General features: G+C 38.6%; 1 protein-coding gene across 5 annotated transcripts in view; it reads right to left on the bottom strand.

Moving 5' to 3' along the window:
- Positions 1 to 24519, bottom strand: part of TENM1 (teneurin transmembrane protein 1) — a 774924-nt gene that overhangs the window by 205202 nt on the left and 545203 nt on the right. For 4 of the 5 annotated variants that reach the window (XM_064713345.1, XM_064713344.1, XM_064713346.1 and 1 more), the window contains one exon: positions 710 to 970. In XM_064713345.1, the coding sequence (XP_064569415.1) occupies positions 710 to 970 (261 nt within the window). Of the gene's footprint in view, positions 1 to 709; positions 971 to 1453; positions 1541 to 24519 lie in introns of all 5 variants that reach the window. The other variant, XM_064713348.1, reaches the window with a different exon arrangement.

Raw genomic sequence — 24519 nt, 5'->3', positions numbered from 1 at the left:
CCTCACATTACTTTAATTAAATACACATTTTTTCCTTCTGTGACAAATTTAATTGTAAGAAAAGCAAATGAGTAAAAAAATCCTGAATGAGACCGAATATTTAGAAATCACAGATACACAAAAAACAAGCCCATGTGACTCACAAGCCCACTCTCTATATGCAGAGAAATACAGAACTGCGACACAACAAAGACCTGTTCAGTCTGTCTGACTGATAAAGACACGCCTTCAGGTGGAGCATAAGATTAGAGGTAAACAGAGAATTTAGGACTGCAGGTTGTCTTTCTCAAGTCATCTGGCTGAAGAGCCTTAAAATTATACCCAGAAGCCACAGGAGCAACTGTATGCAAAACATGATATAGATGTACATATATATATTTTAGAACCTAATTCATAGGCCACCAAATTCAAATGATAAATATCTTATGACATAAAAATGAAAAAAGTGGGAAAGTTATTAGTCTTTAGAGAAATTATGTTTTAACAAAATCACCGTTTCATTTTTTTCTCTTATTTTCTGTCTAAGCTATAAATACACTACACACAGCAAACAACCCCTTCACCTCACATACAGTAAAGGGATCTAGGAAGGAAGGGGGAAAAGAGAAAGAAAATAAAGGAGAAAAAAAGGAAAATAAGAGAAGTAGGAAAAGAAAGTTTTAAATAAATTACTCCTATATTGATTACATGAGACGCATTTCTTTATTACCATTCTCCCCATCAGACTTCCTCTCATGGTCAGTGTCAGTGAGGGACAGAGCTGAGTTTGCCCGGCTGGACAGGCAGGAGCTGTGCTCTGATTTGATGCCCCTCATCCACATCCTCAGGGCGTGGTCCGGGGATGCTCCTCCTTCAGTCTCGGTGTCCACATCCGAGCCCACCTCCAGAGGGTAACTGTGCTCAGCCACACCATGCAGGTCAGTCTGGTAGCCAGAGCACAGGATATGGGGAGTCTCACAGAACTCCATGTCTGGAAAAAACAAAAGTTCAGAAAAAAATGTAGCAGTGAAAAGCAATATAACTTTGATCTTCTCTTGGAGAATTTGTTTTGAGAATTAACATTGTTCACACTATTAGAAGACTTTTTTTGGTCAGTGACTCACTCTGCTATCTAATCTACTCTAAAGATAATACAACTAGAAGCATATATAGTAAAATATATAGTGATATATAGTGCTGCACTGTAATTGTGCCTTTTTGTCTAATAGAAATATGCATTATAGCTCAAACATGTGCACACCCACACACTGATAGCTGTACATCAATTTAGAATTGAAGTGAGCATCTGCAAACACAGACACTTTCTCACGTTTTGCCAGGAAGGCAACAGCTCTAAATTAATCTCAGTATGTTTTTATCCTAGGGAAAGTGTAGCAAATTTCCCAATAGAGAAGTTAAAAAATAATATTTAAAGTATTTGGTTTATGGTGGAAGACAAAGAAAGGGTACTTACCATTGGCTTGCTCTTTGAGAGTGCTGTCCTTGCATATTCACACCAGTGGGTTTGGGTTCTCCAGTGCTGGTGGCCTACAGGAGCTTCCTAGAAGAGCAGTGACTACTAGGGCTGTACAAGGGCATCTCATGACACCAAGCCATCTGAGATTTGAGAGCTGTACAGTGCTACAGGTTATTCTTACTGAACACAGCAGCTGCTGGGCAGCAGAAATCCAAGGACAAACAGAAGGTGGACAGGACCCATAATGTGAATATGCAGAGGAAACATTCTCGAAGAACTACAGGTAAGTAACACACATCAGCAAATTGCAACTCCCCTTTGAGGTAGCCTCTGCATATTCTCACTTGTGAGAATCCAATTACAAATGCAACTCACAGGGACTATGACAGGGAGTTCTAATTAAATAAGGATTACAGAACTGCACTTCCTAATTGAACATCAGACCTGGGATGCCATCTTGAGAGACTAAATACAATATCAAATATGCATACAGTATTTCAGTTTCTAGAAAGGAAACATTAGAGACAAGAGTCATTGTTTAAGACTAAGGACAAATACTCTTTTCTACTGTCATCCTAACCAAAGCTTTAATTTGCCAAACTAATCCACTTACCAGCTACTGAGAGGAATGATTCTGATTTTAATCACTCTCACCGAAATAACAAAAAGCCCTTTTATTTTCTTGAAGGTATCAACCAAAACCAACAAACCAAATGGTAAGATATAAATTGAACCACTTGAGGAAACTGTAATTTATCTGTCTCTATATATCTTTCTTTTGCCATCCAAAAATTCCTGAAGGTCTTGGCTTTGAGCTCAGGGAATGGCAACCTCAATTGTGGAGGGCAAGGGAAGAAGGCAGGCAGCCAACAGCAAAGCATGGCCATGGCCTCACTTTCCCACAGGAGTCCTGGAAGGTCACCCTGCCTTGCCTGGGGTTGCTGCATCCAGCAGCAGCAGCCACCACTGCTCCTGCTCCCTCTGGAGCAGCAAGACAGGAGTGGGGATGATCCCAAGGGCTCCAGCACCACACTCTGGTCCTTTCCTCTTGTCCACAGGAGGAGGATGTGGTCCCAGCCCCATCCTTGAGAAGCTGGGATGTGCCTTCACAAGCCCTGTCCCTCCAAGTCTCTCAAATGCTCTGAGGCTGACTCCAAGTTTGATGGAGATGGCTAAAACTGCCAAAATACTTGGAAGCAATTGCATAGGGAATATTTGGCATTTGAACTTTGTCTACCTTACAGCAGGTGGGATTTAAGGAAAAAACATCTGATTCTTCTTCCCCTTTAGAAGAGATCTTTGCTTATTTTCACCATCTGAGGAACTTCCCCATAATTAAAAATCTTCCTATAACCCCAAGAATGACCTTAGCTGATGCCAGGTCCTCAGGGGACAAGGATGCAGGATTTTTTACATGGCTGTCCCTCCAGGCAGATGTCTGCCATCAGCAGCCTGGAGCCCATCTTCCCCCTGTTTGCATTTGCATATGCCACAGGGAAAACTCATCCTAGTAAATCCCACAAAATGCTAATTAGATTACACATTTTTAAGAAGGACAGAATTTACCCTTCAGTCTATATGTTAATTCCTTTTTTTTCTTTTTATACTCTAACTCATGTTCAACTCAAGTTTAACACAATCTATTGCCTTAATAGTCTATTTCTTAAGTATACAAGCCTTTGCAGGATTTTAACTCCCACAGGAAGAATTTTCTGAAAAGCTTTTACAATGGCAGAAGTGGCTGCTTTTAGTCTGCATATCTAACCTTTTTACCTAAAATACTACATATTTCCACAAGGAGATAAAGTTCAAGTAGATTTATGATAGATTCGGTATTACCACAAAGACATAGTCACAAGAGAAATGAGAGAACATTAATACAAAATTCAAGGTTTTGCATGAACAGAGGACAGGAAAAAAAAAGTGGCAGTTATGAAGATGATGAAAGGATTTTCAACTCTGGACCCTCACAGAGCCTGGTGTAACACAACCATTAAAAAACAAGTATTTTATCTCACATTGATACTAATTAGCTTTTTCAAAAAAGTAAAGCATGAAGAAATATGAAATATCTAATGAGCAATAAAAGGAAAGAAGACTTGTTAAAAAAAATCAGCATTGCAATTAACAGACCCCTTTCTTTCTACCACTAAATACAATTTTCTATTAAAAACAAAATAAATCTTCAGAGATAAGCAGTTAAAGAGAAGTTGGAGAGTGGTGCCTCTGCTATTTAAGGCTGAGGTGAGAACTGGGCAGCTGAGCAGGCAGTGCTAACACAGCCCCAGCTTTGCTCACAAAGTTACTGAAACTGCCGGACATCTCACAAAGGGTTTATTTACTGTGGCATCAATTTAGCCACCAGTACAGCTCAAAACCTAAGTTAGGATTAGATGCAAATACAAAACATTTATCCCAGCGCATCTTCCATTGCATGGCAGGAGTAACTGTGTGCCAGCTACTCTTTCTTCAACTCTTAGTTTTTCTAGCACAGGTTAAAAAATATAACAAAATTACCCCAGTGAAAGACCACTGAGGCTCTTCTCTCCAGCCTAGTAATTCTGCAAAATTTGGGCTTGCAGGACTTGTGGAATCTCCTCACTGTTGCCATTTGCCAAGAATTCTGCTAATTTCCACCAACTAACCATGAGTATAAGTAAATATTTATTTCAATAAATAAATATTTAAAATACAGAAAAAATGATCCAAACAAAGAAGTTAGAAGAAACATAAAGCTAGAGTATAAATAGTGATGGGCATGAAGAACTTTCCTTTCCAGTCCTCCTACTCCCTTATGGAAAAATATTCTACTTATCAACAGAATGATAACTATTAATTTAAATTACTTAATTGACCTATGTGTTCAACTAGAGAAAGCGCTTACAGAAAAATATAATTTATTTATAAACTGAAATAGTTTGACATCTTGCAATTAGGTGCCTTTTATGAACCCCATCATATAATTAAGCAATTGCAATTTATTGATTGTGAAAGTCTTTAAACATCACTGATTCGCAAATTAATTTTATTCTTGATTCTTGGTATGAGGTGATTCTTACTCTGAGAATGCTCCCTGCTCAAACACACACAAAATCAATTCTCTGGATGAAAAAAATACAAATTATTCTTTCTGCAAATATAAAATTATAAAAGAGATTTAAGTAGCTCAAAGGCAAGGAGAAAATATCAGTCTTGGAATTTGAAATCCATGATACTGATTTTGGCCTAGAGTCCTCTTTCAGACTGAGTTTCTGAAAACACTGGAAATATCAGAGTCTGGGGAGGAGAATAAGGAAAGAAAGGCAAATAATACACATTAACCTGAACAGAGTCATGTTTATACTTGTGTCTGAGGGAATATATGGGGAATGCAAGGGAAAAATATCTCAAAGATGCACTTGTGTTGATGGGTTGGGATTTCAGTGTTACACCACAACCTGGTGGGTGTTTTTTCCCACTGAACTCAGTGCAGTGCTTTAATCTGCAGGTGCATTTCGTGCGCTGCCACACAAGCAGAAAGGCAGAGCAGCTACTCGTGGTGTAGGAGACTCCGAGGGAGGGAGTGAGGGAAGGAAGGAAGGAAGGGTGAGAAAAAAATGCAAATCACATCGGGAAAGTGAAGTTTGCCTTCATTTTTGGAAGCAATACATATGCATTCTCCTAAATAAGAAATTTTGAGGGCTATTGAACACTCTGCTAAATTTCATGTGTTCAACGGCCCTTAAAATTTCTCATTTTTCACCTGAGGACTGTGGTTTACTGGCTGGTCACTGGACTTGAGAATTAAATGTGCAGAGATCTTAAGCTGCTTCATAAAGGCATTTATGAAACACAACCTGCTACATATATTTTGGAATGCTTTTGTGTATATGCTTCTCATTTAGTCACAGATCTTACTTTCCATGTTGAGAGCATACCACATCTTTCCTAGGACAATATAATTCAATGAATTTAAGCTCCAGTAACCATCTGTACAAAAACCACTGAGGAAGAAGCCAAAAATAAATTAATTTTCAAAAATGCATTACACTGACTATTAATTTGTTTTATAAATTTCATGTTTATCAGCAATTGCATTACTGCCACAGCCTGGAACTGTTTCTCAGCTGCATATATCTTAATAAATAAAAATTGATATCCATATTACACATAAATAACAACCATATAGAATATATAATTTGAATTTTTTACTTTAATAACAAATGCATTGTATTGTACATTTTACTTTGCTGTATCCCAACTTTTCCTTGCATTGCCTTATTTATGTAGCTTACTTTCTTACATTAACCTCAAGTTACCAGCAGAGATGATATTAAGTTCAAAAATATCAGCTATAACAACTAAAGGAGGAATAAAAGAGGAATCAGAGTCTGTTACAACACTAAGGAGGGAAATTTGCAGGTTAGGCAGCTAAGGGATTAGGAAAGGAGGCTGCACTTTCAGAAAGCTCTTTGGCTTGTGAAATCTATAAGGAAGAAAAAGTCTTTATTCTCCAGGTCCTTCCCTAGAGGTACCAGAGGATGAGGTTCCAACCCATGCCTCATGGCAAATAGCTTTCTAGTCTCTTCTTCAGACTAATTCTTCAAGCTTAAATAAGAGCACAGAAATAGACCGAACCCCTTAAAATATTCTCATGCAGTTCTCAGATATTAATTTTTATTTTTACTACTACTGAAATCAACATAAGGAATTTTTACACAGAAATAATCCTGATCCTACAGGGACACAGATGAACATTCTCTGTCCCCAGAAGCAGAGAATTCATTTGGAGATCACTTGAAATTGTTAATGTTACCGATTTTGTTTTTCAAGAGTTTCCCAACTAACAAGATGCCAGAGGAGACATCTTTGGAGCTACAGTGTGGATGCAGCAGCTCTCATTTTAATTTAGGAAGAAACACTTTCAGTACCATATTGGTTAGAAATTTAATCCTTGAAGTTCAAATTGATCTGAATTATTGCTGGCTACAGCCTTTCCTACTCCAAAGTGTGGCTTTATGAGTTAAAATACTTCCATTCACAGGATTCTGTTAAACAGGAATTTCTACTGCAGGTACTCATAAATATCTCTCCTTTAATGAATTTTAGAGTTATAAAACCATAGCAAATGCCAGGAATTAGAATTTAAGCTAAATTTCATATAAAGGAAACCAGCTTATTCTCAAATAATGACCACATCAACTCTACCCTACTAAAGACAAGAGGATAAAAAAAAATTAGTTACCACAGATGAGAAAGAACCTCAATATCATTTGTGCAGATAAATTGAATTCTTCTAGTATTACAGTTGAAATAGAGTTTGGAAAGCTTGTCTTACAACACATTCACATATAATTTCATTCTCCATATGCAATAATCTATTAAGAAGTTACGGATTTTCAAGAAAAAAATATTGTCTGCTTCCAAAAACTCTGTCATAAGAGAAAAGCATTCCAATTTTCTTTCAAGTATTGTAAAGGCTCCTTGGCTCAATTTTTCTATTACAAGTTTTGGCATTTACATTTGTGTTTGAGGGAAGCAAGAGATAATGAATCCTTTCTTCTTGTGATTAAATTTTCAAAATTAAACCTAGCCATAACTAAAACTTTCATAAAGGGGCAATAGAACTATGAATCAAACTATCTCAAGCAGATTAACTAAGTTTCCCTTTGAAAGAGTTTCATATGCACAAATAGTTTTCCTCCAGCTGAAGCAGGGGGTGTGAAGCAGAGGGGCACTGTTCTGCTCCCTCTCATCCTGAGCATCCACAGCTCTCAACAGGCAAAGCTGTGCTGGGATTCTGCCTTGTTTCCAACTCCGTCTGCACTTCAGACAAGAAAGGCTGACAAAATTATCAGAGTGCAAACAGAATACCAACATTCCTCAAAGTGAAATTACCCTCAGATTGTGGCTCTAGCCCTACAAACTAGAATTCAACTCTGTCATGCTTTTCTGGTAGTAATTTCTGAAAGCAGTTAAATTTAAACAAAAATCCCTTTAATTCAAATCTCAGATGCCCATGGTCCATGACATCTAAGCATGACAGCTATTCACTTCAAAAAAAGAAAATAAAGTGACAAAGGTATGAAAATAATTCCTACCAACAGTTTTGATTCTGGCTTATAAAAATGCATTTAAAATACACTGTTTGTTTCTCAAAATATTGAAATTTGTTTTTAAAACTGCAGGTGAACTAAAGTCTTTTTAAGACAAAAGATGCGCAAAGCTGGTATATTTACAAATTTCACTGACCTAGCTTTGAAGGCTACACATGCAAAAAAATCCAGAAGTCTAAACATGGATTTAATTTTCAGGGCTGTAAATCCAGAAATTAATTCTATGAATCCAGTGGGCTGGGGTAGCACTTAGGCTTTAGGTCATTGTGAGACTCTCAGAGTAACCACCTGGCAAGCGCAGAACTTTGGGATGGTGGGAAGACTTTTGGAGAGCTGCTATCAACACCCATTTACCAGAAATCTTCTCCTTTACCGCTGGGACATTCAGCAGACCTGAGGCAGTCAGATCACAGACAATGCTCAAAAGGAATCATCAGAGCAACTCAGCTCCTCACCTTAACTTTCACCAGAAACTACAAAGCTCTAATATCACTTTAAAGTAGCCTAAGAGAGTATCAAGGGTACTACTAGCCATCTTTGAAGTGACATGAATGGAAGGCAGCAGCAAAGGGAGCCAGGCTGCAGCAGAGGAAGGTGGTTTTGATGCCCTGAGCCAGTTTCAATGAGGGATCAGTGAATGAGTAATTTCAGCACAAGTGAGCAAAAGGCTTCAGCCACACTGCACTGACCAAACCCCTTTTCTTCACATTCCAACTAACTGTTAAAAATGCTGGAAATCAGGAAAAAGTATTTGCAAGGGAGAAGGTACCACTGAGAAATCTAAGCACAAAGAGACAAAATCTCTTTAAGGAAGGGGTGCCAGCCCCCAGCAGCACCTTGTGCAGTGAGAACAGGAGCCAGAGAACAGCACTTGTGCACAAGGAGCAGTAACTGCTGCTGCTGTGCTGCCATCCCAGAAACAAGGAGCAAGATGGAAACAAGGAAAACAGGAGCAACACCTGCCCTGGGCACAAGGAGATGTGCCCAGCAGGAGGCTCTTGCCCCCCGTGTCCAATTCAAGCCTGAAAAGTCCCATTCTGCAGGAGTCGCCTTGTGTGCTGGCACAGCCACAAACATTCTGCCAGCCAACCTCTTCAGGTCATGGGATCAACCCCACGAATGCTGCCCATCCTGAAGGGACATCTGATATCGCTCCAAGCATCCAGCTAAAAAGACTGTCTAATGAAGCCCAAATGTGGAATCTACATCCATTGAATTTTTGGTGGGATGTCTAACCCCTGCAGAACACTACACCTAATTTTACAAATTTTTTCTCTTTAAATAACTGAAATTGGAACAAGTTTTGGCAGTCAACAGCACATCCCCAGCTCAAAGAAGGGCCAAATTAGATCAGTGTGCCCATGGCTCTTTATCAGGAGAATCAGAATCATACAGAGCAATGACTACTGGCCTGACTACCAGACTAAGAAGCATTTTAAAACTATCTCTTAGGTGAGGCTTTCAAGAGACACTGGGTTATGCCTCAAAAATAAAACCGGAAATCTAGTTTTGTTCTGGGACTTTGAATATCCAATCCATGAATCTATTTTTCACTGTTAAAATATTTCATTTTCCCCACAAATTTACTAACACCTTTTTAGTATGTAATCACCTTTTCCACTGGAAAAAAACTCAAGTCAGACTGCAAAATGCCCCCTAATAAAACCTGGGGCAACTAAACAGTTTGATTCTGACCTATGTTCGATTAGGGGTGGATTTTTTCTTCTCTTTTTTTTTTCTAATTATGCAAAAATTTACATATGAGGGGCATGAACTTAATAAATTAACATATACTATGAAAGCAGTGTATTCTTTAATTTAAATTAAACTGCTAAATAACATTCAGACAAAGAAATTCACCCTTCAGATTAATGTTGGAAGAAGAAAGGGAAAGCAGAAGCATGTGCACAAGCTGCCCAGCGCTTCCACTCACATCCAATTAGGTCCTGCTGTCAGTCTGCCATCAGTGGGAGCACATGGAGACAACTCGGCACGTCCGTTCCATTTGATCGGCCGACTGGGGACACGGCCTGCCACTCAAACAGCCCCTCTTCCCCCAAACCTCTGGAGGGGTTTGTCATCACACGTTCCATCTGATCAAGAGATGGGAGATTTAACTGCCTTCACAGAATTCTGACCACTTTTGCTCCCTCCTTTCCTCAAGTATTCGGTTTACCAAACAAATTTCAATAACAGTTCACACTTAAAGGTCAGCTCTGCTGCAGTTTAATATTTGAACAATTGAAGGAAAATCATTGGGTTTGCATGTTGTATTTTTACACATACAATCACAACAACTTTTTTCAACTGTTTAACTAATTTTCTTACAAGACCATTATTAGATTTTCTGATATTTCCAGACATTTTTTCTTCTACACTGTATTTCTAAAAGCAGTTATAAAGACTACTACATTCTGCAGCTGCAACTGCAAAACATAAAAATACTGGGGTTTATATCACCAAAATGCATCAAAGAACCGCAGCTGAAGGTGGTGGCACCATTCCAGCTCTATACCCCCAGAAAATAATTTTGGGGTAATCTTGCATCACTATCACACAACATCATTATTAATTAAGTTAAATAAGTACTTTTTAAAACACATATTATCCTAAAATGCACATCATGATTCCCAAGAAAAGATGAAAATCTGAGACACTTTTGTCAGCAAGATAGTTCCCAAGCATACAATGTGGTATCTACAAGATTTTCCATCTCGAGATTTGATGTAGAGCTCCCAAAGAGGAAGCGCCACCATCACTCCAGTGCTGCACCAAAGATAATTAAGTATGATGAAATTCCAAAGATGAACAACTTAAAAGACCTCTGTATATTGTCATGAAGTTTGAGCAAGTGTGAGATGCCATGATCTGGCATCAAAACTTACACAAACTTTGGGAACACAGTCACAACATGGAGAAATGATTCCAGTATTATTAGGAGCAGTTGGCTACAATTTTTACAGCTCTAGACCTCTTGGTTTCCTTGCCCTTTCTTAATGAGAGCTGTAATTGTTTAAAATACAAAATCACTCCTAAATGGCACTCATTTTAGTAACTATTCTAGTCCCTGACTTTGAAACCTCCAGTGTGAGATTTAACCACATAGTGTTTTAATCTTTCACAAAGACACAGCCATACAATTGACACCTGGGAACTGACAAGGCACTGACTGATATTGAAATGTGATTTCTGCTGTTGAGAATTAGTGGGCAGGCACCTTCTCTTTCTAATGCAAATCACAGGTAGTGTTGACTATCCACAACTAAAACTAAATCCCCTCCATCATCAAATAAATAGATATATACACATTGATAATGCACAGAAAGATGGTTGGGAGGCTGACCACCTAACATGAGAGAGCTCAAAGTTGTTACCAACTTTGACAGGTAAATCCTGAAAAGAAAATTAGAAAAATAAATAATTTGCATCTTAACAGATTGAAAGCCATAGGAAAAATTACCTACAGTATTGCACTGCCCATAAAAAATTGCTTCTAAAGTTTTCCAGCATCTGCCTTTCAGACACTTAATTTGTGGAACAGAAGCTGCACACTGGTGACTCTCTTCATAGCCAACACACCTTGGGCTCCACAGCTGTGAGCCCGTGAGCTCTCCTTAATTCTTGGCTCTGCAAAGGTGCTCCATCAACAATGCTCAGGAAGAGTCAACGTTAAGAGCTTGCACTGCAGCTGAGACTAACCCAAAGAAAATAAATCAAACCCAAATGGCACTAACACGTTAACCTACAGTGCCTCTGTAAACTCTGCCATGCCCTGAAGGAAAGCTTGCCATAGGCTGATAAGCAGAGCTCACACTCTGTATTGCCAGAAATACTTTGTGCCTCGTTATTAAAATATCCACACAGTTGGAGGTGAACTAATTGAGGCAGTGGAGACAGTAACACAGAAGGCACTTAAAATGTAATTAAGGCATGATCAGAAAAGGGACACATAAGGGAGAAAGCACTGAAAACAGAGACTCCAGAGAAAACACCAGATTCAAACAAAAATGAGAGCAATTGTGTATTAAACCATGTTTAACGACATTTATATGTACTGCTAAGAGAATCTGTGCAGAATTCAAACGCTAAGGCCACAGATAATCAGGAAAAACCACAATTTATAAATTTGGTTTAGGGTTAATAGATGCCAAGGAGACAGGTGTTTTGAGAGGAAGATGGCCCCACCCTCACCTGAGCAATTCTCAATCATGCTGGAAATCTAAGAAAAGAAATGCCATAGGAGCATTCAGTGTCTCAATTCTTTTGGTTTTATTCTGTAAAAACACAGTTAACTCTACTGCTGGCTGTTCTGGAAGGACTGCAGCAGCAACTGTTCCCTCTACTGAAAAGCCCACCTCACACATGCACTCACTATCATAAGGAGGGGGGAAAAAAGCCCCAAAACTAAAAGACTTAAAACATGCAACTATAAACTTCACATTTTCAACACATACAGCATACTCTCTGTAATAAACACTGTATTTTAGATATACTTGTTGACAGTCTGCAGAACAGTCTATTTTTCCTTCAGTTTAACTATTTCACAGGGAAAAAATATATCAGAAAAAAATCCCAGACTAATATGCAGTTATGCAAGGATTTTTTTTTCAGATCAAGAAAAAAGGAATCTTTGTAAAAAGGTTTCTTCTAACAGACAGCTCTATGTATTAACCACACTTAAAAACCCTTTTCCATTGATTTTTCCTATTAAATTTGTTTCCTGCAAATATGCTGAGTGAAGAGCCTTCACAAAAACGAGCTCCCCATAGCATGTACAAGTCACATGTGGATTTTGCCTTTTTTCCCATTTTCTCCATTTAGTATTGTCTCATTTCCCTACCAGCTGCTTCACCATTTCCTGAGCTGCACCATCTCGTGCTGTGTCCAATATTAGGCACAGCAGTGACAGAGCAAATGGGAAATAAACAGCACAGCTGATCAGGACAACTGGCAAAGGATGCAAGCAGCACATCCAGAAGTGGTTGTAAGTGAAAAAGCCCCAAAACATTTGGTTGTAGGAGCTTAAACTACTGATCTCTAAAAACACAGCAAGATCCTCACTGACTTGACTCTAATCAGACAGAGAGCTCTGAGAAACCATCCTGAGTCCTGCTGCAAAGAGCACATGAGCTGAGCACTGAACTGGGAGCAGACATTTTCCAGTGCTGGCACTCCCAATGGAGGGAGAAGGATGGGCTTGAACTCAGGGGGTCTGAACATGAGGGAAACTCAAACCAAGCAGGATGAGCAGTGACCTGCCATGCAGCTAAAGAGAAAGGGAATACAGGACTAAGAACTATTTTTGCTAAGCTAATAAGTATTTATTTGAGCTATCTTGTGAACATACACATTCAGAAGAGTATTTACACACCTCAGGTGTCCCCTTCCCACATCTCCCTGCTTTTCTTCAATTCAAAATGAGGAATCAGAGGACAGATGCTGGGACAGACACCTGAACACTGAATGAGGAGCAGCTCTCCTGCTGAACAACTGAAGAGACACTGGCCAGAAAATGTCACAAGCCAGTATTTTCCTGTTTAATACAGTTGCCCTCTTGCTTAGACTAGCTTGCCGAAATGATAATGGACAAATTTGTTGAATATGTTTGGAGGCTAATTAAAAAAAATAATGATGCAAACATTGTAAAATTGTGCTGCATGTTGTCAAAGACATCAAGTTTGTAAACGCCTCATTTGCGAACAATCTGTTGCTGAACTCTAACCAGTTCAGACACTTACTGATCTCCCACCACTATAATTGTAGCTATTTAGAGGTTTTATTCATTTTAATAATAATGACAGCAATAATACTTAGAGCATAGAAAGAAAACAGTATTTTTGTGTATTTTCATCCTGTGTATTTTAGGACTTATTAGCCATTAAAATGTATTTTACGCATATAAAGTCTTCCAAAAAGATCATAAAATTAAACTGAAATACTGGTACTTGTTAGCAACATTATTCCACTCAATTGACAGTTGAGATAAAGACATTACTACATCCAATTTAAGGACTGAGATGTCTTTTAGTAACAACAATCTTGGAGAAAAACTTAAAAATCCTGAAATATAATGTCTGAACACTCAGTTTATCCCAGTGGTATCTAAACTGGAGCGCCAAGGTAGAGAAAACAAACACCTTGTTTGAGGCCACTGTGCTGTTAGCTCAGGTGAGGGACGCGGGGAACACATGCAAAGGTAAGTGGCAGGTGCCTCTCTTTATTTTCTTAAAGCACTGCATAAAGGAAGAGTTTTCTAACCCTTATGATGGTCATTTGACCCAAATCTGATAGCACAGATGATGGAGCATTATTAAAGCATGAGGAATCATGAGCTCTGCGCTGCCAAAACAGCGACAGCGATGATGGGTTGCGTGAGAAGTTTGGGCTGTGTGAGTGGAGCCGCTCGGGGATGACAATAATTACCTGTGAAATGAATATTCATCACTTGGGTGAATTCAAGGCTGAATAATATTTCACTGGAGAGTTGGGATAATGTTAGGCAGAAGCTGGCCGAAGCTGACACAGCTCACTTTGTACCGAGGTCTAGTGCAGCTGGATGACACACAGATGGGTGCCAGGAATTCATGAACTGGAGACACAGCCTGCAGCAGGCAGAGCCACCCCCTGTTATAGTTTGTAAATACAAGCTGAAAATTAGCTAAATAGCTTTTTTATTCCTGAATGTATGCCCACCTCTATGCCAAGAAATACATTACTACTGTTATTTCTGCAAGAAGTAAATAGCATTGAGCGACCCAATGCCAGCCCTTCCTTTTCTCCACAACTCCGACATCTGTCAGAGAACACCTTCCTTTTTTAGAGTAATAAAATTTTTCAGAGGCAACTAATTCTAAAGGTACAGTCAGTCTCTGCCAACCTCTTTGTGAGCAGCACAAGCCTCCAGCCAGCTGAACACCTGGCAACTGCCCCAAAAGCACAACAGCCACTACAGAGGGACTGGAGTACAATACTGAATTTTTTATGTTTTCCTTCTTTATTTAATAGATGTTATCAGACTGGGGGAAAACAAACCAATCAACCAGCCAACCCAAACACGCAAAAAAACCCCAAAGAAAATGTGTGCTAAAAGTCCTCAAATGCTACCAATGAAGGAGGAGAAGTGTGGGGAGGATGCAAGAGATACTTTAAAAACAATGGAATCTTTAATAGTCTGATCCAGCAGCTAGGGCATAAAGATGCACAAATGATTCTGTAAGTAAGGCTCTTCCTTTTAATTGTCTGAAAGCAGATTAGTTTCCTAAGCATAAATAAAAGTAAACTATTAGCATCCATCCCTTAACACCAGCACTCTGCAGATCAATAGCCAACAACTCAACAACTCAACAATTAACTGCAAACTTTTAAGTAATTGCTGCTACAGTATCAGCTTAAACTCACACCTATAGGCATAATTCTCACTGTTACCAGGAAGAATCATATCCCCAGAATCAACAGCTCAATTACTCCCTTGAGAATCTATATGCAAACCAAACCAACCAAATAAACACTACAAATATTTCCTTTCCAAAGCCACTAATGACACACTTCTGACAAAACACTACTCAAGGTTATGTATTGACACATGCACAATACGTAATTTGTAATGTACTCCTTTGTTGTTAAAGAAGAAATATTATTTTGTGATTTACAGTAGTATGCCTAGTAAAGGCAAAGGGCTATTTTCATACAGAATTAGTATTAAAAACAGGCACATGGTTTTTCATACTTTTATCCATAAACAGGCATACAAAATCAATTTTCCCCTGTATCTTCAAAGCAAAATTCCACAGAAAAGAAAGTCTTAATTGAAAGACCACAACAAAATACAAAACCGTGTGTCAGACAGCTTCTCCTAGGACTAAAACCACAAACCTATAAAAATTAATGGATTAATTTATTAATGAATTAAATAATTAGGAAATTAATTTTTAAAATCAATAAAAAACCCAAAGTATCTGCAAAAATTCCTCAAGCTAAGTTTAAATGTTGGGGAAGCAATGCAAACTGTCACCAGCCATCAGAACACCACCCTGGCAGAAGGCATTTGTGAGTAAGGACATTTAAGTTACTGTGCTCAGCTTTGGCTTTACCTGCAGAAACAGCACAAAGCTGAAAGTTCTGCCTGTGCTAACTGGGCAGGTGCAGGGCACACTGTGTCCTTCAGCACAGACATGAGTACATGGTGTTCTGACAATAAACTAGGCTGTGGCTCAATGACACCATGCAAAACAGATACTCTAGTCAATTTATTACTTTTTTTTACTTTTTTCACTAGAAATCATTAAGTATTACTGAATATAGAACTGGCTCAGAAAATCTGGATAAACAAGAGGAGAAATTAAATATATTTAAAGCAACCAAAATATTCTTTATGTGGTTGCAGGCACAATGGGAGGAGGAATGCTGTTTATGCAGGTGGAAACTGTGTTTTCATTGCTATTCTTACACTAAGTAACTGACGTGATGATCATCCAAGGTATGCTCACATAAATGAAGATTTATCCAGGAAGAACAGGCAGCTATTTCAGCTACTTCCCCTATTTCCTTTCTCAATTGAAATGCAAAGATTTTTTCACACCATGCCTTACTCTTCATGAATTCTGTATTTTCTTTCAGAGAGTGTAAAAGACAAATGAATTTCATAATCCGTTCCCAAGTACAAAATGAGAAAAGGAACATCAGCAAAAGGAAATTAGTAATACATTTGCAAGCAACAAAGGTGAATACCTCTGGGGGCATCTATTAGTCAACATTTCTAATACTTATCTATTTAAACTATTAGTAATTGACTCCAATTACAAAGAACAACCCCAAATTTGTTCAAAGTTCACAAGAAGGTGCACACACACTTCTGACTTCTGCATTTCCTTTAATGTTCTGCATCTCCATGTATGCAAAAAAATCTTCCAACACATTTTCTGACAATTTTTCTGGACTAAACAGTGTAAGGTACAACATTACTCCTTAAAGTAATGCAAATAGTAATGTAACAATGCAGATCATCAATTCCAGGACATTAATACTGAATAAAGCATAGGGTTTTTTTACAAAACTTATCATTCACATCTGATTAGTCACAGTGCTAATATTACAGTTTGAATTTGCTGGCTTTCTAATAATCTCTTGGTGACTTTCACAGCAGCTGTTTATATTTTGGTATTTGACTTTCCTATGTTTTTCCTGGGGTTACAGCTGGAAGTGACCATATCAATGTTACTCAGTAGTCACATGTTTTGTTATCTAACTGGTGCTTGGAGGGTAGGGGGCAGTGAAAGAATTGTTCTGCTGGTGTTAAACATTTCATTATTCCTTCCATGGTGTTTCAGCCATCTGAGCTACAGATACTTCATCCACTTGCAAACTCTTCCTACAAAGTGACAGCAGGATTTTAAACAGTGTTCAATGAAACTGAAACTTTGAAGAGGGATCCTTAGCTTTTAAATCACATTCAGAGTTTATTTCACATAAAGACCTACGTTCAGAAGAATTTGAGCCTCTTTCTCAAAAGAAAAGCTAATTCAAGCTCTATATTGGTTAGGGTACACCCACTCTGCTGTTTATCTAGATATGCAACAATGTCATCGAGTCACTGAGCTACTTCTTGACAGTTCTTTACTTTGAGACATACAAAACCTTCTGACAGAAACATAAATGAGAAACCCTGGGAAGAAATGTTATTTCGTTTCAGCATCTGCTCTACAAATGAAGATAAGCAAAGCAGATCTCTAGTTCCAGAAAATGACAGCTCTGCTTTGTTTCAAAGAGAGTGACATGAAAGACCCAGCAAGAGAATGAACATTAAACCAGGCTGTGGGGCAGGGGCAGAGCTGTGTGCTGGTTCCCCTGCTCTGACTCCCTCACTCTGCCTTGATGCTTGCTCCCATCTTGGTTTAACTCCTGACATCTTCCTGGACACTCTTAAATGTTATAGGAAGAGGTTCTATTAATATAACAAGAACTTTTAACAGATATATTTCCAGGTTTTGAAAAAGAGAATTCCAAAACATTAACTCAAAGTAGATATTCCATTAGTATTTGGCACAGGTTACTGCAAAGGTTGCCGTATCTCATAGAACCACAGAATGGTTTGGGCTGGAAGGCACCTGGGATGGCACTCACCACATCAGGTGGCTCAGGGCCCCACCCAACCCAGCCTCAAACACTTCATGGATGAGTCCTCCACAAATACCCTGGTTCCTGTTACACTGCCTGCATTACTCTGCCCTTCTGGTTTTTACTTTTGGGCTTTCTGGCATTTGACACCATGGAAAACTGGTGATTAGGAGAAGAGAATGGAAATTCAGATAGTTTGTATCTGTGCACTGACAAATGGATTGTTAAACTTGTGTACCATTTGGAGAATGCTTTTTTTATTCATCAGATGAGATTTGTTAGCAGGAGATTGGAAATGCACTGTGATCCTTCACTATTTCATTTCCTCTCTCTGTAGGTTTTTTTTCCTCACTTTTCCCCCTCTCTTGGATATCCACTTTTTAAATCAGAAGAATTACTTAAGAGAATGAAATTATTTTTGATCATATGAGGCATTTTTTTTCCACTGAGATGATGGCAGCTGAGACAGGATCGGAAGCAGCGTTGCAGGAATGGTGACAGCAGGTTACAAGCTTTTGTAACACTCTGTGATCTAGGAAGGGAGCACCCACTTCAGCCTCGTGGGGAAAGAAGCGTCTGCACATTCCGTTCACTCATGTATTTTGATTTGATGAAGGCAAGGAAAAGTATTCCCCCTGTGAGATTTCAAATGAAGGTACAAACACAGAGTTTTCTCACCCCAGTTATTCCAGGGAGAGAAATTTCCAATTACTTGGCAAATCAAAAAAGAATATCTGGAGGGGGTCTAAACCAGAGCGCTGCTTTTCCTTTCCTTAGACTTTGCAGATCCTCCCCACAGAGCAAAGGCTGCAGTCCAGGAAGCCACAGGGAACTGCTCATGGCACTGTTTTTCTCTGGGAGACAGAAACACCACCGTGATTGCAACACAGCCAGCCAAACAAAGCACAGCACACCAGGAACCCCTTTTTGTGCAAGGGAATACACGAGCAGACAATGCACTGAAGCTTTAGGAGTGTGGAGTCTTTTACTTTGCCTCGTATGTAATTTTTTTTTGGACAACATGAAGCTCATAAACACTCGGAGCAGATGGTGTAACATACAGCAACAGGAGATGGAGCTTATTAGCTGTCGCTTCCTTCCGCTAGTCCCCAGCCCAGAAATCTGAAGGACCTTTAAATCACCCTCTGCTGAGCTGAGTCCCTCTCAGGAAACAGCACAAGGGATAAACTGTGTGCCCTCACACAGAAATCACTTCATTATGCTTCAAGGCTGCTCTAAAGCACACAGGTACATAACACACTTCAGTTCTCAGAAGATTTTCTAAAATTACCTAAAAAAACCACCCCAGCATTAAAAGTCTGAGCATCTGGTATTTGTAAAAAAAAAGAGAAAGAAGATCCTAATAATACAAAATATCTCAGCTGTTTTCACACTAACCCTGTCTAGTAATATCATTTTACCAGAAGTCTTCTATATTTCAGAAAATTTTCTTCACTAAATCAGAATTTCAAGGAAAGTGCTTGCAAAAAAAATTGGTTTCATTTGTAACCAGCCTGTTCATAACATCCTCTTTTAGTACCCAGGAATGCTTCATTCCACTGTCCTACAAACACCTTCCACAGCAGCTCAAGGCACAGCTCTGAACAAAAGATGCAGCTTAAAGGTTAAAAAAATTCCTTCCTTCATTAACCAATGAATATCACAAAGAAAACACAGGGAACAAGAGAAGTAACACCTAGCTGAAAAGCTCCAAACTACCATATTTCTAAAAGGCTGCATAGCAGCAGTTCTCTTAAGAGCATTTTTTTGGACATTATTTTTCCTGTCCTTCTCAAAACTTATGATCTCCCTTTCAGCTACAAACATAAAAATATGCATTTCACCATGTTTACATGTCAATGAACAGCCAATGAAATATATTTTGGCAGTCTTTATCTTTAGACCATGAGTACCAAATGGCTCCCAAATATGTAACTGGCAGGTGCAGTGATAGTGAACTGTAACACCCTGTTCCACTGGCCACCAGGTTACCACTGCAGCTTCTTAATATCAAGAGACTTGGGGTGCCCCCCAACAAAATTTTCCCCTTCACTTACTGCTCTTTGTGGAAGTTCATAAGCATAGACTCCTAAATTCACCCAGATAAGTGCTCCAAATCTCTATCAAAACAATGAAAAATCACTCTGCTGGCATTGGTTTCCTCTGGGAGAGCTCCCAAGACCACAGACTTGTGGTTTGCCAGTTTGTTATTCTAGTGTTATACATAACAGATTAAGGGGAGAATCTAACACAGGCTTTTTTTACCCTTACACACCATTTAAAAATAAGGTAATTGTAACTAAAAGCACATACTACATATAGCTCAAATTCAACTCTCCATGGCCCTGGTACAGGCACAAAGCAGATCTGCTGTCCTGAATGGATTTACATAATTCTGGGATCAGAGTAGAATATGGTTATTACATAAAAAGCTTTTGCTGCTTCACAGTTGACAAAACACCACCATGACATTTTCCTGACAGGAAAATTTCCTAGCAATGCCTGTCAGCATGCCTTTTATTTATGTCTAGGACTACCAGTAAAACTGGTTTTGACTGGTCATAGGATGCTAAGAGTTACATGTGTTTAAATCTTCCTTCCTAGTAAGCTGAAAATCGCTGAACTGTAATGCATAGCACAACAGACCTGTTCCTGCACCTCAGAAGCAGTTTTTCCCTTCTAGGGAACAAAATTGCTTTTCAGCACTGGAACATTGCTGTTGCTGGGATGTATCAGAGGGCAGAAAGGGGAATTGGATGGCAACAAGAGAAAGCTAAAAAGAGAGGATGAGACAGAAGTGGCCTTCGGCTGCAGAGCTTTCTCTCACTGTGACCCAGGACTCTGTGAAGTCAGTGGAGTTCATTGGATGAAGGCTTTGAACACTTAGCTGGATCTGTTTACCTATGGCTCCTGAAGATAATTTTATATGTGCTTTTCAGAAAACATTAATCATGTCACCAATCTGGAGCTTTTGTCCACAAAACCAGTTTGCTTACTTTTAAAAGGGCTAAAAGCAGAGTAGGCCAATTCTTTGTGAGGTACTCTGTCATTTCCTACAATACTAGCAATGCTGATTTCCTCACACGGATTTACCAGAAATTATTTGCTGTTGGATTCTCCTGTGAGGAATAACTCCATTTTGCTTTGCCCATAATGCAGTTCAATACGCTTATCTTGCCAGGAAATGAACATTTGTCTAACCAGAAATTTACTGCCATATGCTCATATTGTTAACAATCAATAAAGTTTATCATGCCAATGACTCGATCCCAGATGATTATCCTATCAGGAATTCATTCCTCTAAACTAGTGTTTTCTTACAAATCTATAATTAACCTAAAAGCCAGAAAGCTTTTCTGTACTGCCAGTATTTGTAGAATACAGCTTCTTTCATATTTGCTTTGGTGGAAACAGAGAGAGCTGTGGGAGAAAACAGCTCTAATTATGTAAACATGTCACAAATAAGCTTGAGATGTATGTATGGTGCATCTATAAGCACATTCTTTCCTCACAGCCAGGTCCATCAATGATTTTCCTAGAAGAGCAACATTTTTGATAACTTCTGCCAGTTCCACTCCATCTCCTTCAAGGACAAAACAGTATGTTTACCAATTCTTCCAAAAATTAATTTACTCGGTTTGCCAATATATCTCCAAACTATATGATATTGGGTCTGCCAGGAATTTACTTTGTAAGATCATCTTGCCAGGATGAGATATTGCAGGTTTACATATCTTCAGACAAGCAGGATTCTGAACCTTCCAGTTACTAAGAGAATGCATTTTTAGATATACACATTATGTGTTTAGCACTGACTCTTCAGGAGTCAGCAATGCTTTGTCAGGAGATTTTTCTATCTGCTCACATTGAGTTGTTAGGCCAGTAAAATTTAGTTGGGCTTTAAACAGTTTGTGATGTTATGTGGCAAATCTCAAATTGTCAGATAACTGCAAGTTATCTGTATCTTATCCAAGTAACACCAGACACAGAATTCAGCTGGCACTGGGCTCTATATAAAGGATACCAGTATTAAACCTGAACAACAGCACGTAAAAAACTGCTTGATCAATAGATCAATTCTGTATTAATTTGGGGTTTCTTTTATTCTATATTTTCCTGCAAGGCCAGCAACACCAACCAATTAATATCTCTGAAGTGTAACATTTGAGATACAATTTCAGGAATTTTAAGGAGTTAAAAATACTGACACAGTTAAGAATTCTATATTTGGATACTGTTTTAAATGTTTCCTATTTATATGATCACACGATGTGGCCTTTCAAACTGACATGAAAAATGTTTTAGAAAAGACTAACAGCTCTGTTCAATTCTGCAGGATGAACTGTTGAAATGATTCCTTTAAGTTCATGTCATATAAAGTTCTGGTTTAATACAGAGTGTCCATATATGCAAACATATAATACCTAATACCATATGATTTTACATAATCTCAAATTTCTATTGAAACTTTTCATAGAAATAATTCCTCAGTATTGACATTAATAATGAAATACACAAACTGTTTATAACAAAAATCTTCACAGAAATGGCTGAGATACAGCAGCATTTTGTGCAACAAATCACATTTTACTCTGAAGCTATTTACTAAATTCAGATGACTGCCCAGTCTAATTTATATAACCTATCTTGCTTAAGTAGCCAGTAGCAATTCTTTGAATTTTCATAAACATCTGAAGTGCTGATTCTTCTCACAAAACTAACTAACTGAGTGCTCACACCCCTACACTTGTTCCTGTTAAAAGTTTCCCTGTTCTAATTATTTTACTCTGACATAATTCCTTCCCACATTCCATCATTAGAGCTCCTTGGAATGCCATCTCCCAGTCATCATTATCACCCCAAGCAGGGCTGTTACTGTGTGTGTTTCTCATCTATTCTCACACCTTTCCAGGATGAAGTTCATGGGCATTATCCTCACTGTGCACTCTGCTAATTCATCACACTCAGGGAACTGTTTCAGCTGTAGCTAGAGAAGAATATTACACCACTAAAGAATTTTGGCACTAATTGGGGATACAATCTTTGATGCTCCAACAGCCTTTATAGGTAGAATTATTTTATACAAGTCTCCAGCACTGGTATGGTACAGCACTCCTTGCAGAACAGTCCCCTTTGAAAAGGGGGTGCTGTGGAGGTTTTGGTTTTTTACTTTCTTTTTCTACATTCAGATGATGTTGCAAACATCTAGAAAAATCTTGTTAAAGATTCTAATAAGGCATTTCAGAAAAGAATGGATTAAAAAACAAAAAAAATCCATTGACAGTTTTATGGATTCATCCAGATTCACAGTTCAAACCTGAACCTTTTTCCTGGTGTTGACTGAGTAACTACCAAAAACTACCAGGAACTTCCAGGTCCCACACTGTGAAGCCTGGGATCCTTTTGGAAATACTTTGATTTCACTAGAACTGCAATCCTACCTGCCTGAAGTCAGAAATTTTACACTCAGCTTTACAAACCCTTTTGCTCTTTGAATTTTGAGCACCACCAGTTTTATATTTCAAATCTGCACTGCTTGCCAGGCCAAATATTCAGGTTCAATTTGTGGCAGAGAAAAAGTATGATTTAAATGACTAGAAAGATGTCAGGATGAATTCCTGAGAAGTCAAATGGAAATACTCAGCAGTGCAATTCCAATATCAGTTATTCCAAACTGAATTCATGACATAAGACAAAGCTGTGATTTCTAGTACAGGTTCAGCTCCATCTTTACAAATCAGTGCATGTGAATAGGATTTTAAAAATATTTTGAGGTGAATAACACAGTGTTTAATAATTATATACTGACCTACACAATTCTGGGAAGAGGTAAGGAAATATTTAAGAGCTGCCCTGCATATTGGCAAAGTACTCATAGAAGCTTAAGTAATTCTTCTAGAAACGTGGACATCAAGCCTCCTCCTGCAGTCTGAAGCAGTAAAAGACTTTAGTCCAAAAAGAAAAATACCAATGTTTGAAAAATAGAAGATCTGAAAATTCACACAGTATCTCATAAAAATTAATTTGAATGGAAAAATCTTGGGGCATATAACTTCAATAAAATAATCATACAATACGAGTGCAAAATACTTCCTAGTCTGCACATAACTGATTCCTTACAGGTCACTCCTGAATAACTGAGCTAAGTTCATGCCTGACAACTTCTTACAGAAATGCACGCTAATTTGGCTATTTCTCCAAAATTATTAATGTGATTGCTTTCGGAGGCAATGTTCTGGAAGAATAAATCCAGCATGACACAGAGGCTGGTTCCTGATGCCTACAGCAGTGAGTGCCAGCCTTTCAGACGTGCCCGAGCCGGAGATGCTGCAGCTGACAGGAACATCAACAGCAGCACAGCCCTGCACACCCAGCTCCACGCTGAGCTTTCTCCCACAGCCACAGGTACAGGCAACAAGGGAGCTGCTCTGACATCCACAACAACATTTACACCATCCAGAGGTACAACAATGCAGCCAATCTCAGTTAATTAAACTCTCATAGTGTGTTCAAAACAAGGTCACAAACAACAAACAAATCTGTTTTCTAAACAATCCTCTGTCGAAATCTATGTTTATGACTTGTTCTTCCCCAAAATAGCAGTTTGGTAACTCTTTGGAGGGAATATATGCACACAGATGGAGGCAGCCAAGTATTATTACTCCCATGAATTACAGGTACTTTCAGACAACACCAGTATTATGGGTGTAACTTGAAGTACAATATCTGCAGTAAAAACAAAAATGCTGCAATAGCTTTGTAGCACAGCTGTTCCAAATTTCACATTAATTTACACATCACAGAGAAGACAAATTTTCCATCTTCAAAAAGCCTATTTTTCATTCCCTTGTAGAA

Source organism: Zonotrichia leucophrys, chromosome 4A, assembly GCF_028769735.1.
Source record: "Zonotrichia leucophrys gambelii isolate GWCS_2022_RI chromosome 4A, RI_Zleu_2.0, whole genome shotgun sequence".
Classification (NCBI taxonomy): Eukaryota; Metazoa; Chordata; class Aves; order Passeriformes; family Passerellidae; genus Zonotrichia; species Zonotrichia leucophrys.
Note: the sequence above shows the minus strand (reverse complement) of the source record. Positions and strands in the feature narration are given on the sequence as shown.